Source organism: Gastrolobium bilobum, unplaced genomic scaffold (assembly GCF_033153095.1).
Source record: "Gastrolobium bilobum isolate Gb01-03AN ecotype WA unplaced genomic scaffold, APGP_CSIRO_Gbil_v1 utg23722, whole genome shotgun sequence".
Classification (NCBI taxonomy): Eukaryota; Viridiplantae; Streptophyta; class Magnoliopsida; order Fabales; family Fabaceae; genus Gastrolobium; species Gastrolobium bilobum.
This window is the reverse complement of record NW_026895739.1, coordinates 25995-41444: the sequence shown is the minus strand read 5'-3', so window position 1 is coordinate 41444 and position 15450 is coordinate 25995. Positions and strand designations below refer to the sequence as shown.

Sequence of the window (15450 nt, the reverse complement as noted above, 5' to 3'; positions counted from 1 at the left end):
CACCGGTTGGAAGCTTGATGATAGTGGAATGATCGGCCTCAATCTGGATGTAGCTCTCAATGGTGGAAAGTGAACCAGGATATGTCTCGCTATTATCTTCTCTTCCCTTACTCTTTTATTTTTTGCTCAATATACTCTTTATGATTCATTGTTCTTGATCAATCTGGATGTAGCTCTCAGTGGTGGAAAGTGTACCAGGATATGTCTCGCTGTTATCTTCTCTTCCCTTACTCTTTTATTTTTCGCTCAATATATTCTTTATGATTCATTGTTCTTGATGTTTTGAATTTTTTTAGGGTTTGAGAATTTTCTCTAATATTTTTCTCTCTTAAAATGACATAATTTTATGTCATTTAAAATGACAAATACTTTTCCCTTGATTTATATCGTAAAACACATGCAAGCAAATAACGATCCAAGTTCTGCATGGTAAAAATAAATTTTCCATTAAGTATTTTTTGGACTATTTTGCATTCTTGCATTTTACAGACTATTTACAATAGCTATTTCTCCATTGTGATTGTCCAAAAGAAGGATCAAGAAATAGCTTTTATGATATTTTGTTTTTTAAACTTCTTATTTGAAAACTAATTTTTAAGCTTATAACAAAAAAATTGCGGTTTTCAAACATAAAATATAAAATTGATCAATTATTATATCATGAAACACAATGTTCCTCAAAGGCCTTATTTAATTGTTTTAGCAGGTCAACTAATTACGATTAATTGGAAAGCATACAGAAGACAAAGATATACTGCAAAACATTATCCAATCATTAACAATTGTTCAATCGAAGGTCAAATAAATCTCAAGACATTGCCAAAGTTGATCGATGAATACAAAATTTACTGCAAAACATAATTCAACAGCACCAAAAATTAAGATTTGCACAATTTTTGTCCCAGCACCTCATGCTTATTTCTTCCAAGGACTTTTCATAGCACAATATCTTCATCAATCAAAGATTTCCTTTCTTCAGCAAGGTGTCTCTGACTTCAACATCAAAACTAATTAAAAAAAATTGCTCATATGTGATATGTCTATATACTTTGTTAATAATATAGAATACAAAAATAATATAAACGGTTAACCCAATAAAGTGCAGAACAATGAACATGGAAGATCAACAAACAACATAGTCTCTATAGAAGCAGGTAAAATAAATATAATCAGCGTAGATAAAGAGAAAGCGCTGAGGGGGAAGTAGAAACTATAAATGCACAAATAATGAGTAAGATTATGCAGAAGAACAACTTGAGAAGATGAAGAAGATAAACAGACAGAAACAGAAGAAATATGTGCACAAAAGCTGATTACGAATGAAAAACACATATCCTATGTATACACGAACTAAGGAGGTTTTTTGAACTTATTTGTTATATTAAAACTTATTTTTTGAAGCTTCTCACAAAATAATCATTGGTTCATTTGTAGACCCAATAAATTAATTAATCCTAATAGACATAATAATAAATATTATTAATAAACTTAATAATTTTCGATGCAGAAAGTAGTGGTATTATTAAAGGCTTTTAACTATCCATGCAGAAAGTAATGAAATATTAATACAGCTGTTTATCATAGGGGTGTTCATCAACCGATTCAAATCGCGATGACCGAACCGAAAAACCGAAAGCCGAAAAACCAAAAACCGAAAAAAAAACCGCAAATTTTAATTGGATTGGATCGGTATTTGGATGGGTTGATGAAAACCAATCCAATCCAAACCGATCCAATATATTAATTACTCTCTACCTACTTGGGTCTTTCCCTAATCATAGCTCAAAATTTTCTAAAACCAAGACCCATTAACCCATCAACCAAACCCAAGAAAAAATCTAGTCACATCTCATCAATAAAATTTTATTTTTGTAGAGCTTCATATCTCATTGCCAAAAAAAAACTATATTATAGTTTACTAATGCTTTTGTATTTCAAAAAAAAAAAAATTACAAAGCCAATATATACAAAAAGATGTTATTTGCACAATAATTATGAAATAAATTTTAGGATTTTAAAAAAACCGAAAACCGATCCAATCCAAACCGAAAAAAATTGGATTGGATTTGAAAAAAAATCCAAACCGAATGGATGATTATATGATTAAACCGAAGGGATTGGATCAGATAATTTTTGCTTCCAAAACCGATCCAATTCAGACCGCGAACACCCCTAGTTTATCACCAAAGAAGTTTAAATTTTGAATTTAAATTATTCTCACTTATCCGGTTCAAATTTTGAATTTGAATAATTACTAAAAAAGAAAATATTTTAAAATAATTTAATTGTAAAGAAAAAATAAATATTGAAATTGAAAGCAACATATCAGCAAATTTTTCTAAGATTTTATATAGAGTAAATACATTTTTGGTACTCAACAAATTTCACGATGCCTCATTTAGTCTCTAGCAAATAAAAAGGCTATTCGCGGTCCCTAAGAAATTCAAAATGGACTATTTAGTTGAAATCGTGGTCCCTCAAATTCAAAAAAAACCCATTAGTCCCTCAAAAAGACTAAAATGAGTCCATTTTAAATTTTTTAGAAACCACGAATAGCTTTTTTATTTGCTAGGTACTAAAGCAGACATCATAAAATTTACAGAGGATCGAAAATGATATTTAGTCTTTTATATATTAAGATTACGTAGGACCCGCCTATGTTCTTGTCAATTGATGCATCGTGAAGGTGACCACGTCAACCCAGGACCAATAATGCAATTCGTATTCGTATTAATTACTCCAACGCTCCAACTATGTGTGGTAGTGGTTGTATGAAGTAATTAAAGCAAAATGGCCATCGTTCTAGTTATCCTTGTTATTTTCAATCTACTATTGTTCTTCCCTCAAATTTCCTTTGCAACTGACATCATTACCCAGTTTTGGTCACTTCCTAATGGCAGCACCTTGTGACTTGTGTGTATCCATGGATCAATGAGCAGGAGTATTAAAGTGGTTGCTTATTTTTTTGGATGTGAAAAGTTTTTTTCCATTTTAATTCAGCTTTTAATTTATATTTTTATTTAAATCCTAAAAAAAAGTTTCCTTATAGGGGGCGTTTGGTTGAGGAGAAATATTATGAATGATAGGGAAGTGTTATGTATAGGGAAATGGGTGGGAAGTGAGATTGGTAGGAAAATGTAAGAAAAAGTTGTTTGGTTGGAAAAAATTTTACAGGGAAACTTAGGTAACTTTTGTAAAGTCTATGTTTGGCTGTAAGTAACATATAAATGGGAAAATGCGTGCGAGTTTACAAAATTAACCCCGACTTTATAACTAACCTTTCTCAAAGGCTTCCTTACTTTTGATTGGCCGGCACACTATAAAAAAGAGCCATCAAAAGGGAATGTGAGGAAAAAAGAAGACAAACTTATTTGCACACCTGCATATATACACCAATTCTTCACACCTGCTTGTAAAATCCGAATTTAATATCCTCTGATCGGTATCTTACACCTGCAATGGTGGCTTTGTTATATGGGCTAATGAACCCTTTGGTCCCTTTTGGGGTTCCCTCAAATTGGTAATTCCAACATTGTCTTATGGTTTACCTCATTATGTGTCCATATTCATATCCACTTCTGTGCTATCTTTTCTGAATTATTCTGGTTTAGCTATAGTTGGTTACACTGCAGTTGCTATGGGGATTATTTCCCTTTTACCTTTTGTGTTGCTGTCTTTGATTTCATTGCCTAAAATTGATCCCAGTAGATGGCTGAGTTTGGGTCAAGAAGGGGTGAAGAAGGATTGGACTCTGTACTTCAACACCGTATTTTGGAACTTGAACTTTTGGGACACTGCAAGTACTTTAGCTGGAACAAGGGGCACGCTGGTCTTTTTTTGTGTACAGTCAGTGAGCAAATGTGGAGGTATTCCACAATACCACCTTGCAAATGGGTTTCTATGGCTGGCTAAATCAGTACATATACATAGGGAAATAGGAATGCCTTCAATCACAGTTACCTAGCTAAGTGAGAAAACCCAACACACCAAACGCTGCTTTCTTCCTTTCCCATTTGTGATTTATCTATCATTCTGTTCAGATTCCTTCAACCAAACAGTCCCGTAGGTTTATCCGGTGCATTGAAGATTTGTTCCTATCCATAGGTTAGGTAACTCCAAAAACCGTTATTTGGGAATATAAAACAAAGTATATTCTTTATTAAATTTGAAAAAAAAAAATATAATTGATTTTTCTTATTTTCTCAACTTCTAATGATTATTGTTGAAGTTTCACTTTTTCCTATTCTTAATAAAAGAGTATGTAAATGAGTACACACGCATGTAGTACCGAAGATATATTCATGAGAATATGACACAAAACTGAATTTTTGTTTGGTAGTAAATTGTCAAGAAATGAGAACAATATGACTCAATAGATAATATCGAATAATATCGAATAGGCTTACCAAAAAAAAAAGATAATATCGAATAGAACACTGTTTCAAAATTTAACAAACAACGGACCTTTTTTCAAAAAAAAAGGTGTAATTAATTCAATATAAACAAATAAAATATTTGTGAATCAAGATTAGCTTAATTTGAAAAAATAAATTATGTGCATTTATAAGCATCATTTGAAATTATCGCTAAAACATGTGACATGTCCCTTGATTTAAAACATGGCTTTTATATCTTAAAATTTCTATAATGAAAATAATTTTGAAAAATATAGATGAATCACTTCGCGTCTTTTCAGCCTTAAATTGTGCTTAAACGAGTGCATGCGAGAAGTAGAAAGTGCAAATGACCAAAAGGTTCGTCCTTCGGAATAGTAACGTGTTATGCATAGATGGGTATGATATGGATTGCTCTATGAGAGGAGAAAAATTTCGGTCTATAGACCACTAAACTCGGTTTTTTTATTTATTAAAAGGTGCTTCTTTTTAAAAAGGAAAAAATTTTATTAAAAAGGAAAATGTAAGCCTTTTGTCCTCTGATTTATGTAGGAGAGCCATGTAAATACTACATAGCATCGGTTAGAACAACACGAAAGTATAATAAAAAAACTGTATAATATACGCAAAAGAGCTATATGATATACACGATTTATGGTTCTTTTATTAAGGAGTGAATTAAAAAAAAGTTATGAAATTATAATCGTTAATAGAAAAATTAACAACTGAAATTATGATAAAATACTTGCCTACATAAGATAAATTATAAAATTATTCAAAACTTTTCAGATTTTCCTAAGTGTCGCGGATTAAAATAATAGATACTGTAGTACATTCTATATTTGTTTATTAATTGGATTATGTTCGAATATTCAAGTGTGATAAGTTCATCATTGGTTAATAATATACTAAATGAAGAACATGCAAGAGGGTAAATTCATAAACTCAATGTGTTAAGATTTTGGGTTAAGACATTGGGTTGTGATATGATGTCGGACTCACTTGATGTGATTGGTCTAACTTAATCTATTGGTGGTGGTTCTCTTCCATGGACTCCTCTAGACTCGCATGATATTATTTGGCTAGAAACGGATTGAGTATTTGAGCCACTGTAGTCTGTACTAAGTTGAAAGAGATGATAACAATGTTTGAGTTAGTAATGAGTTAAATAAAGAGCATAGAACAGAGTGAACCGATAATCCGAATGTCTTTAAGATTTTGGGATGTAACAGGATATCGAATTCACTTGACGTGACTGATCTAACTTATCAGATTAATTGATAATTGCTCTAAATAAAGAGCATATAAGAGGATAAATCCAATAAGGTTTGTGGTTATGATACGGTTGTTGAACTCACCTAGGCTAGTTGGTCTAACTAAACCCAATGATGACGGTGCCCGTCACAGCTCCTCCTAGACCGAAATATATTAAAGAAATGCAATTACTTCTCCAAAAGGCAAAGTCAGAGCCGCCGAGAACTTTGCCCTCGTGAACAATAATGTTATAACAACTCTGCTACCAAATCTCCATGTATATCTTCAACTTATGTCGCATATGCATTATGCAGTAGTTAACGCAAAATGGCCATTATGACTGCTATGCTTGTTGTTTCCAAGCTACTATATTTCTTCTTTCACATTTCCTATGCATCTGATACCATTACCCAGTTTCAGTCACTTCCTGATAATGGCAGCACCTTGGTTTCTAAGGATGGAACCTTTGAGTTGGGCTACTTCAATCCTGGTAGTTCCTCGAACCGCTATGTTGGAATATGGTACAAAAACATCCCCGTTAGAACGGTTGTTTGGGTTGCCAACCGTGACAACCCTATCAAAGACAACTCGAGCAAGTTAATCATAAACAAAGAGGGAAACCTTGTGCTTTTAAGCAAGAATAAGACTTTACTGTGGTCAACAAACTCCACAACAGAGGCTCTGAGTCCCATTGTGCAGCTCTTGGAAACTGGAAATTTAGTACTTCGAGATGAGAAGGACAACAACAACGAACCAGGTTTTCTGTGGCAGAGCTTTGACCATCCTTGTGATACAATATTACCAGGGATGAAGATTGGTTGGGACCTAAAAACTGGTCTCAATCGGCGTCTTACTGCTTGGAAAAATTGGGATGACCCCTCTTCAGGAGACTTTACATTAGGTTTTACGCTTGGAAGCAATTCTGAATTGCTTATTTGCAAGGGATTGGCAGAGTACTACAGGACTGGCCTTGTGAATAGCCCAGTTGGAGTATTCGGATTGAGGGGTAATCCAATCTACACTAACAAATATGTTAGCAATGAAGATGAAGTGCTTTTCTCATACACACTCAAGAATAGTTCTGTGATTTCTATTATTGTTTTGAATCAAACCCTTCAACTTCGTCAACGCCTCGTATGGATTCCTGACACCAGAATTTGGAGAACTTACCAATCCTGGCCACAAGACAGTTGTGATATTTATAATACTTGCGGCCCAAATGGAAATTGTATCATTTCTGAAACGCGAATTTGCCAATGTTTACAAGGATTTGAGCCAAAATCACCCCAAGAATGGAATGCAATGGACTGGACACAAGGATGTGTGCGCCGCAATTCATGGAGATGCGGAGTCAAAAATAAAGATGGGTTTCAGAGATTTAGTAGAATGAAATTGCCAGATATTCCAAATTCTTGGGTTAATAAAAGTATGGTACTCGAAGATTGCAAGGCCAAATGCTTGGAAAACTGTTCCTGCACAGCTTATGCGAGCCCGGACACAAGTGGAGCAGGTATTGGTTGTTCCATGTGGTTTGGTGATCTCTTTGATTTGAGAATTTCAGAAGGTGGGCAAGATCTATATGTTCGAATGGCTGTTGTAGATATGGGTAAAGGTATGGTTAATTTTCTTCTAACTTTCTATTATATTAATTAGAGGGGCATTGCTTTTATTCAGGAATCTCATCTGCTTCATTTCTTTGTCAAGATGGAAATGCAGAGGCTAAACATGGGCGTCAGAAAAAGGTAGTCTTGGTGGTTACAATCACTGTTTCATTTGTCCTTGTGATTCTATTGGCATTCTCCTACATCTACGTGACCAAAATGAAGTACACAGGTAATTTCCTTTCAATTTTATTAGAATACAAATTTTCAACCTCTATTTTTACTGTTTGGCTTGTTTAAGGCCTTTGGGTATGTTCGTTCGTTGTTAAGTACAACGAACCTGATGGATCTGAATATATTTCATCCACGGTAGTGACATTAAATAATATTATGATAAGATCACATGAACAATTAAAAAAGTTGCGTTACTTTATAAAATTTTAGAAGATAAACAAAGAAAAAATAAAAAATTGGGTAAAATTCTCATTTACACAGTTTATATATGTCCTGTATATAGAAGACTTTTCTACTTATTTGAAAAATAAAAAGATAAATTCAAACCAGTGTAACTACAGAAAAATGAATGAATAAAGATTATGATAATTACAATCAAAGGCCGTGATTTAGGGAAGTGATTAAAAGGTGATATTTAAAGAAATACTAGATATTATTGCCAACAATATAACGAAATGAATATATATATATATATATATATATATATATATATATATATATATATATATATATATATATAGGGAAAAACATTTCTCCGACAACTTTAGATAAATTTATTTCCGGTTATCACGAAACTACGTTGTTTTATTTATTTATTTTTTTATATTAATTGATTCACTTTTGAATGTTATGATTCCCTTTTTTTCTCTCTTCCTTTATCACCATTGATCAATCTTTGTACGCTTATGATTTAGTAGCCGAAGATAAAATTATCTCAAGTAGTTTAAAAAACAATAAGCCCATATATATATATTGTTTTTGAACTGTAAGCTTCATCTGTATTTTTGTGTGTCTAAATGTATACAGAGTTAAATTTTTAGAATATGATTTTACTGTTCAATAAACCCACAAATCTGCGCTGTTTTCATTCAAAATTTCTCAATGGATTAGTTATGAGTGCAGCTGTATAAAATTATATCTTTCAAAACAGTGTTTTTCTTTTTTTTAATGACATTGATCTTATTTAATAAATCAAAGAGGAAGCAGACAAAATCATGCCGACACGAGAGCAAGATGAACGCGGACAAGAAGATTTGGAGCTTCCTTTGTTTGATCTTGCCGCAATAATTCATGCTACCAATAACTTCTCAACCGACAATAAGCTCGGGGAAGGTGGTTTTGGGCCTGTATACAAGGTAAATTTGCAACATGCCTATTAATAAGGCTAAAGTAAACATGTATATGAATCTTATCATCGGTCAAATTGTTCCTAAATATTAAATCTAGGGTACATTGCGAGATGGACAAGAGATTGCAGTCAAAAGGCTTTCAAGGAGTTCTGGACAAGGATTGAAAGAATTTAAGAATGAAGTGATGTTGTGTGCCAAACTTCAGCACCGAAATCTTGTTAAGGTTCTTGGTTGTTGCATTGAAGGAGATGAGAAAATGTTACTCTATGAGTACATGCCCAACAAAAGCCTCGATTCATTTCTTTTCGGTCAAGTATTTTTTGCAAAGCATAATTAGTATAATAAATGTTTGATTTGTTTTACAGGTTATTTTGGAAAAGAAAAGACTAATCTAACTTATTGGACATTCTTGCAGATTCAGCTCGAAGTAAACTTCTAGATTGGTCGAAGCGCTTTAACATCTTGTGTGCAATTGCTCGGGGGCTTCTTTATCTTCATCAAGATTCGAGATTAAGGATCATACACCGGGATCTAAAAGCAAGTAATATTTTACTAGACAATAATATGAACCCAAAAATTTCAGATTTCGGCATGGCCAAAATGTGTGGAGCTGATCAAATCGATGGGAATACAAACAGGATTGTTGGGACATAGTAAGTATATTAAAAGTTGCTAAAATTTTACTATGATTAATTGAACAGCAATTTAATTCTTGTACGGTTCCTTTCAGCGGTTATATGGCACCTGAATATGCCATCGATGGATTTTTCTCTGTAAAATCGGATGTATTCAGCTTTGGCGTATTATTGCTAGAAATTGTAAGCGGAAAGAAAAATGGAGCACTTGCCTACGAGGCCGACGACCGTAATCTTATTGGGCATGTGAGTAACACCTAAAATTGAAAAAAATAAATTAATATGAAATATTCCTATAATAAAACAGCAGATAACAATTGTATTGAATTATTGTAGGCATGGAGATTGTGGACAGAGGGCACTGCAGAGCAATTGATTGATGCTTATTTGGTAGATTCATGTATTGTATCTGAAGCTTTAAGCTGCATTCAAATTGGTCTTTTATGTCTGCAACATCATCCTGATGATAGGCCGAACATGACATCTGTGGTTGTGATGTTGAGCAGTGAAAATGCTTTACCTCAACCAAAGGAACCTGGTTTCTTAATCAGAAAGGCTTCAATTCAAGGAGAACATTCTTCTTCAGGCAATGAAGTAACTATCTCACAACTAAATGCCAGATAGTGAAGTTAATTTATTTCTAACATTTTTTGTTGAATTATGTAAATTGTACTTGGAACTTAAACTGCCCATTAGTCATTATAGTTAGTTGTGAAATATGAATAGGTTTTATATTTTTTTAAACAACGATCTCGTCGAAGTTAGTTTCGAGCCTGCATATACGGTAAATATGCAACCTAGCTATTAATAAGCCAAAACAAGACAAAGAATAAAAATAAAATAATTAATATTCACATTCTCTATTTTTGTTTTGGGCTAATATATTCTCCTACAACAAGAGATATTTTGTCTCCTCCATAAAGAATGGAGGGATCTACCCTTTAAAAAAATGAAAAAAAAGGCTGGGAACGATTTTTGATAGGTCAACAGGGGGTGTTTTTCTCTTGCAACATATCATTTTTATTATTTATGACCTACCAAATTTTCCCTAACTATGAAATATAGGCAGCAGCCAAAGAAAAATAAAGTAAATGATCTGGACCTCCTACTTACGAGATAAAGACTCGATCTAATAAAGGCCCAAGAGCCCAGACACTCCTTGTGACTTAGCCGTCAAGGAAAACTCATCTTGTGTAGAAAGCATGGGATCTCGCTAACTTGGCCAACAAGTCAAACGTGACTTAACATGAAAGGAACCATCATTGTCGAGATCAACAGCTCAGACAAGTTGGCCACCACCAGGAGGCCACCACCAGGAACCAATAAATGAATGGCAACTCTTGCTTGCTACTATATCTACTGAATCTACTACTGAGATAGGCTTGCCCACCACGGAATAGCCTATGAGAGGCCACCCCTCTCCTCCAATAAATGTGAATGTCGTCCTATGAAATATGGTGACAAACAAGGCGCTCAAGCACTATAAATACTGAGGTTTTTAGCCCAAGTATGATATCCCTCTTTGAATACTTGAACCTCTTCGAATACTGAACTAACTTGAGCGTCAGATTGCCTTTACAGGTACCCCCTCAATGTTATGGGACTTCCGCTGGATATGTCTCTGTTGGGAGTTCCAGTCGGGTTTTGCCGTGGAGTCATCTCAACCATGGGAGAGGCGCTAGGAAGGTTCTCGAGAGTTATATGATGGGGTCCTTGAATGAATCATTGTGTGGATGTTCTTGGATGTGAGCCTAGTGATTGATGTGATTTTGTATGTTATATTATTCATATGTTTATCATAACATACACATTGAGTGAGCTAGTGGGTGGAGTGACCCTCCAGGACCCTTGGTTTACTAAGATATATATGTATATCTCACCCCACGTTTCAGGACATCATTTCAGATACTACTGATCATACTGGAGCATCGGGCAAGAGGCCTGCTTAGAGGCGAAGATGGATATATGGAGTGCATATGGACTATATATATAGCATTTTGGATGGATTTCATTTGATGCACATTATAGAATTACTTTGTATCATGGACTTAGATTATGAACATGGTATTACATGAGGTTGTACTTGCCATGCATTGGTTGATCATAGTTAGTTCTATGTCAATTGATCATGGTTTATATTTTGGGTTTGTATTTATGTATGTGTGTGTGTGTGTGTGTGTGTGTGTGTGTGTGTGTGTGTGTGTTGTACTTGCCATGCATTGGTTGATCATAGTTAGTTCTATGTCAATTGATCATGGTTTATATTTTGGGTTTGTATTTATGTATATGTGTGTGTGTGTGTGTGTGTGTTGGTTTATATTTTGGGTTTGTATTTATGTATATTTGTGTGTGTGTGTGTGTGTGACATGACATTTTGAGTTATTGGTGAGCATGGGAGATACTCATTGCCACTTTTGGTTATTTTTGAGATATTAGTATTGTGGATTATGTAAAAAAATTATCATTTGAGGTATCGTGGATATGTAATCATATGGATAATGTAAATGATGTACCTATGGAAGGATATATGCATGATGGAAGGGCTTTAGCATATTTTAGATGGTGGATGATAATTAATTAGGTACATGATGGAAAAATTGCCAATTGTTGAAAATATAAATATAGGGTTGCCAATTTTTTGATCCTATATGGTAGAAATGGATCTCTTGGCCTTCGTGGAAGTTATAGATTTTTTTTTTAGCTTTCCAATGAGACCAAGATTGTGTTAATAGGATTAGTATAGCTTAAGTTATGGGTGGAATACCAAAGTATGTTGAAATTCCCTGTTTTGATGTCTATCTCTATACATGCGACGTTTTTGGCACCGTGGAGGCGCGAAAAGTGCCGCCAAATAGTGGGTAAAAGCATCCTTGGCGCTTCTGGCGCTAGGTTGGCACTATTGGCACCATAACACTACTTCGTGGTGATCTTGGCGCCGGGCTGGCGCTATCAGCACTGGGCCCCTGCAAGTTCAGCACCATTTTCTTAGATAAATCATAACTTGAGCTACAGTGCTCCAAATTGAACGCAATTTGAACCCACGCGAAGCTAGCGAAGAAATCTATAACATAGTAAGAGATGAGAATCATAGAAAAAGTATAAAATTCCTAAGGAAATAAAAGTGAAGGCATTGAGTGTTAAGCCTTGTTGGTTTATGGGAACCACTTAGCAACCTTAGATAGGTGTTATATGATAGTTAAGCATTAGAAATTATATTCTGCATTTAGTTTTAGTTATGATCACAGTTTTGTATAGTTGCGTAATACGTTAGTTTTAAATCACCAATGTTATAAAAACGAAAAAGTTCCCACGTATTTTTAAATAAACCGTTGTTGGGTGGTTTGCTGATGGTGGAAATATGTATTCTGATAAGGGACGTTCCTCTGTTTTAATTAAGTCAATGGAAAACAGAGTTATTCCCTTGCTTCCAACCCAAGTGCGCAAGTGCACGCATCAAGTAATAATGGGTGTATTAAGGCCCAGATTATCGTTCCCACGAGGATAAAGCTCTAAATAATGTCTTAAACTATTTTATAAAGAATGAAAATGAGAAGAAAAGTTAGTTGTTGAACTGTCTGGTCAGATGTTCCTTACTGTCTTGACAACGTTCTTCAGGAACAGTAAGTTCAGTCTGATGGCAAACAATTGCTCGCTGCGTTATGTATGTGATCCTTCCTGTTTAGAAAAAGGTGAGAAAAAATCATTGGAGTTTGATAGATACAAGATTAAAAAAAGTAAAAATAAAACAGTAATGATAACTATAATCAAGAGACAACAAAGTGGATGGTTTGAAAAACGGTTTAACAGAAAGAACGGATTCACTGCTACATTCTTAAATATTTATCTCCTCTGTTCAAGACTTAACACTTTTTGGATTTGTCCCAGTTTCTTATCTACCAACTTTGATTCCTCAGCTCATGGACTAGATGGCTCACAAGTTTCTATATTCCTACGGCTCCCTTGACTCTAACAGGTACTTAGTACAGAACCTTAAAATGGACGAAGTGGCCCCTTATTCCTAAGGTGACCAATAGTGCTTTTGGCAGGACACTACCTTCCCCCACTGGCTAAGCTGTCTGAAATCCCTTCCTTATGGAAGTTCCTTTCTCAGTATGTGTTCAATTTCCATTGATACACAATGAATATAGCTCACTTAGCCAGAGAAATACAAAAAGCTTCGGTCAAGAGTTTTGAAAATAATTCTTTAAGAGTTTTGCAGCTTATCCGTTCCACAGATATTTCAGCCCATGGCTGATACTTTAAACATAATTATTCTAAACTGAAGTCCCATAGACCCGAGATTCAGTTCAGAGATAACGATTGGAAAGAAAAGAAGAAACACTTATATTGAAATCAAACAAGAAAGATTACAACAAAGTACAAAATGGAGAAGATGGTTTGATGCTTGTGGGGAGTCTTAATGGATGATACAGAGTAAGGAAGAAGGGTTGTCACTTAACTATAGTTAAAACTATACAAAATTAAACTACTAACTAATACTAGGTGATCTCTTCTTTTAGGACTTCAATGCCTCCAGAATCCGATGATGTTTTTTTATTTAGGACGTCCTATTTATAGGCAGAAGAGGAATGGAAATCTTGTAAATCCTTTGGCGTGAGTTTCTTAATGAAGGGACGGGGCGGTGGCAACAGTGTTTAGAAGCTTTGCAAAATGCTTGATGGGACAGTATTTGTTGATGATTAGCCATTTTGTGCAGTCCCCCCATGCCTTGCTTTCTTCTTGGCCAATGAAAACTCTTGATTCTCTGCTCTTCACGTTTCCTGGTGCTTGAGTGGTGCACCGCCTTGCTTTTTAGAAGACGTTGTTTCCACGTTTCCTGCAAAATGAGCAGAGCATTAAATGAAGGTAGCAGGTGCATTAAATGCTATCAATCTGTCCCCCTTTTAATATGTTTTCAAAGGATTACGTCATCTTCCGTTCCCCTACTGTGTTTTTGTCACAAATGTGTAAAACAAGTGATTTTCATGCTGAAGTTGCTCATCAGATGAGGGAACGTCAGGTATTTTGCCATCAAAATGGGCTTAGTTGGGAACGAATTTACGTTCCATCAACCGCTGTAATTGTAACTACATTTAATATCATAATCAATGATAACACACCAGTCTGGTAACAGGGTTTTACAATGAACAAGTAGTCCAATTGCAGTTTTGGAAAACTAGATGTACCTCAAGTAGGTAAAACATCAAATTGTATATTTGTGTTTTATTGATTTATGAGAACCACTTAGCAACTTTAAATATATGTTGTGTAATGTTAAGCAATAGTATTTATGATTCCGCAATAGTTTTAAGTTACGATTATATTTTTGACAAAATGTTGGATATAGACGTTTTATAAACGTAAGAATATTATAAACAATATTAAAAAAAAACATTTTACCGTATTTATAAATGAACTGTTGTGATTGTAACTGCGTTTAATATGATAATTGATTATAACATTACCGGATGCATATGGGGTGTTACACATATTACAGGACATGGGGATAACATGTCTACTTTGATATGCATCACAATGCAAACACACAATTACATCTGCATTATAGATTGTTACCTCATTACACAATTACATCTGCATTATAGCATTTGATCAAATACGGTGCTTCTACTCATACAATCGCAGAGTATCAGCCCGTTTGATTTAAGGTCATAGGATCAATCAATCTAACCATCAAATCTGATGATTAATCCCTTTCCATAATCGCAATCGCGAACCTCAGATTGAATATCCACGATCGCACGATATCAATCTGAGTTGAGAAGGGAAACAAAACTGATTTAAAATAAAGCGCAGACCCTCAAGACTAATCCATGGAATCTGTTACCCTTAGGTTGATTAAAAGGTTCTTAGCCTCGCATGGCTAAGGTAAACATGATTAAAATAAAATAAAAAGAAGAAGAAGAAAAAGATGAAGAACGCTCCAGAGAAAGTGCTTTGATCCCAAAATACGAAAATTCAGAATGAATCCAATGTTTCCTACTTTTCCGTCATATACCCCTACCCAAAGCGGGTTAGGGTTCAGTTCTGACCGGCCCATATGTCTAAAATACGAAATAAAATAAATAAAATAAAATAAAACTTCAGCAAAACGTGTCCGACTTGGCGCAAGAAATATACTAGCTTCCAATCCGACTTGGGCTTCGAGCTCTTCATAAGAATTGTAGCCCTATGTGTTATCTGA

General features: G+C 34.5%; 1 protein-coding gene across 1 annotated transcript; it reads left to right on the top strand.

The window, feature by feature from the left end:
• The first annotated feature begins 358 nt into the window (after positions 1 to 358).
• Positions 359 to 9934, top strand: LOC133295310 (G-type lectin S-receptor-like serine/threonine-protein kinase At4g27290). Its single transcript, XM_061494120.1, has 8 exons — positions 359 to 381; positions 5990 to 7254; positions 7365 to 7481; positions 8468 to 8619; positions 8711 to 8921; positions 9029 to 9266; positions 9344 to 9494; positions 9585 to 9934. The coding sequence occupies exons 1-8, from the start codon at positions 359 to 361 to the stop codon at positions 9870 to 9872; spliced, it is 2445 nt and encodes an 814-aa protein (XP_061350104.1). The 3' UTR covers positions 9873 to 9934.
• The last annotated feature ends 5516 nt before the right edge of the window (positions 9935 to 15450 follow it).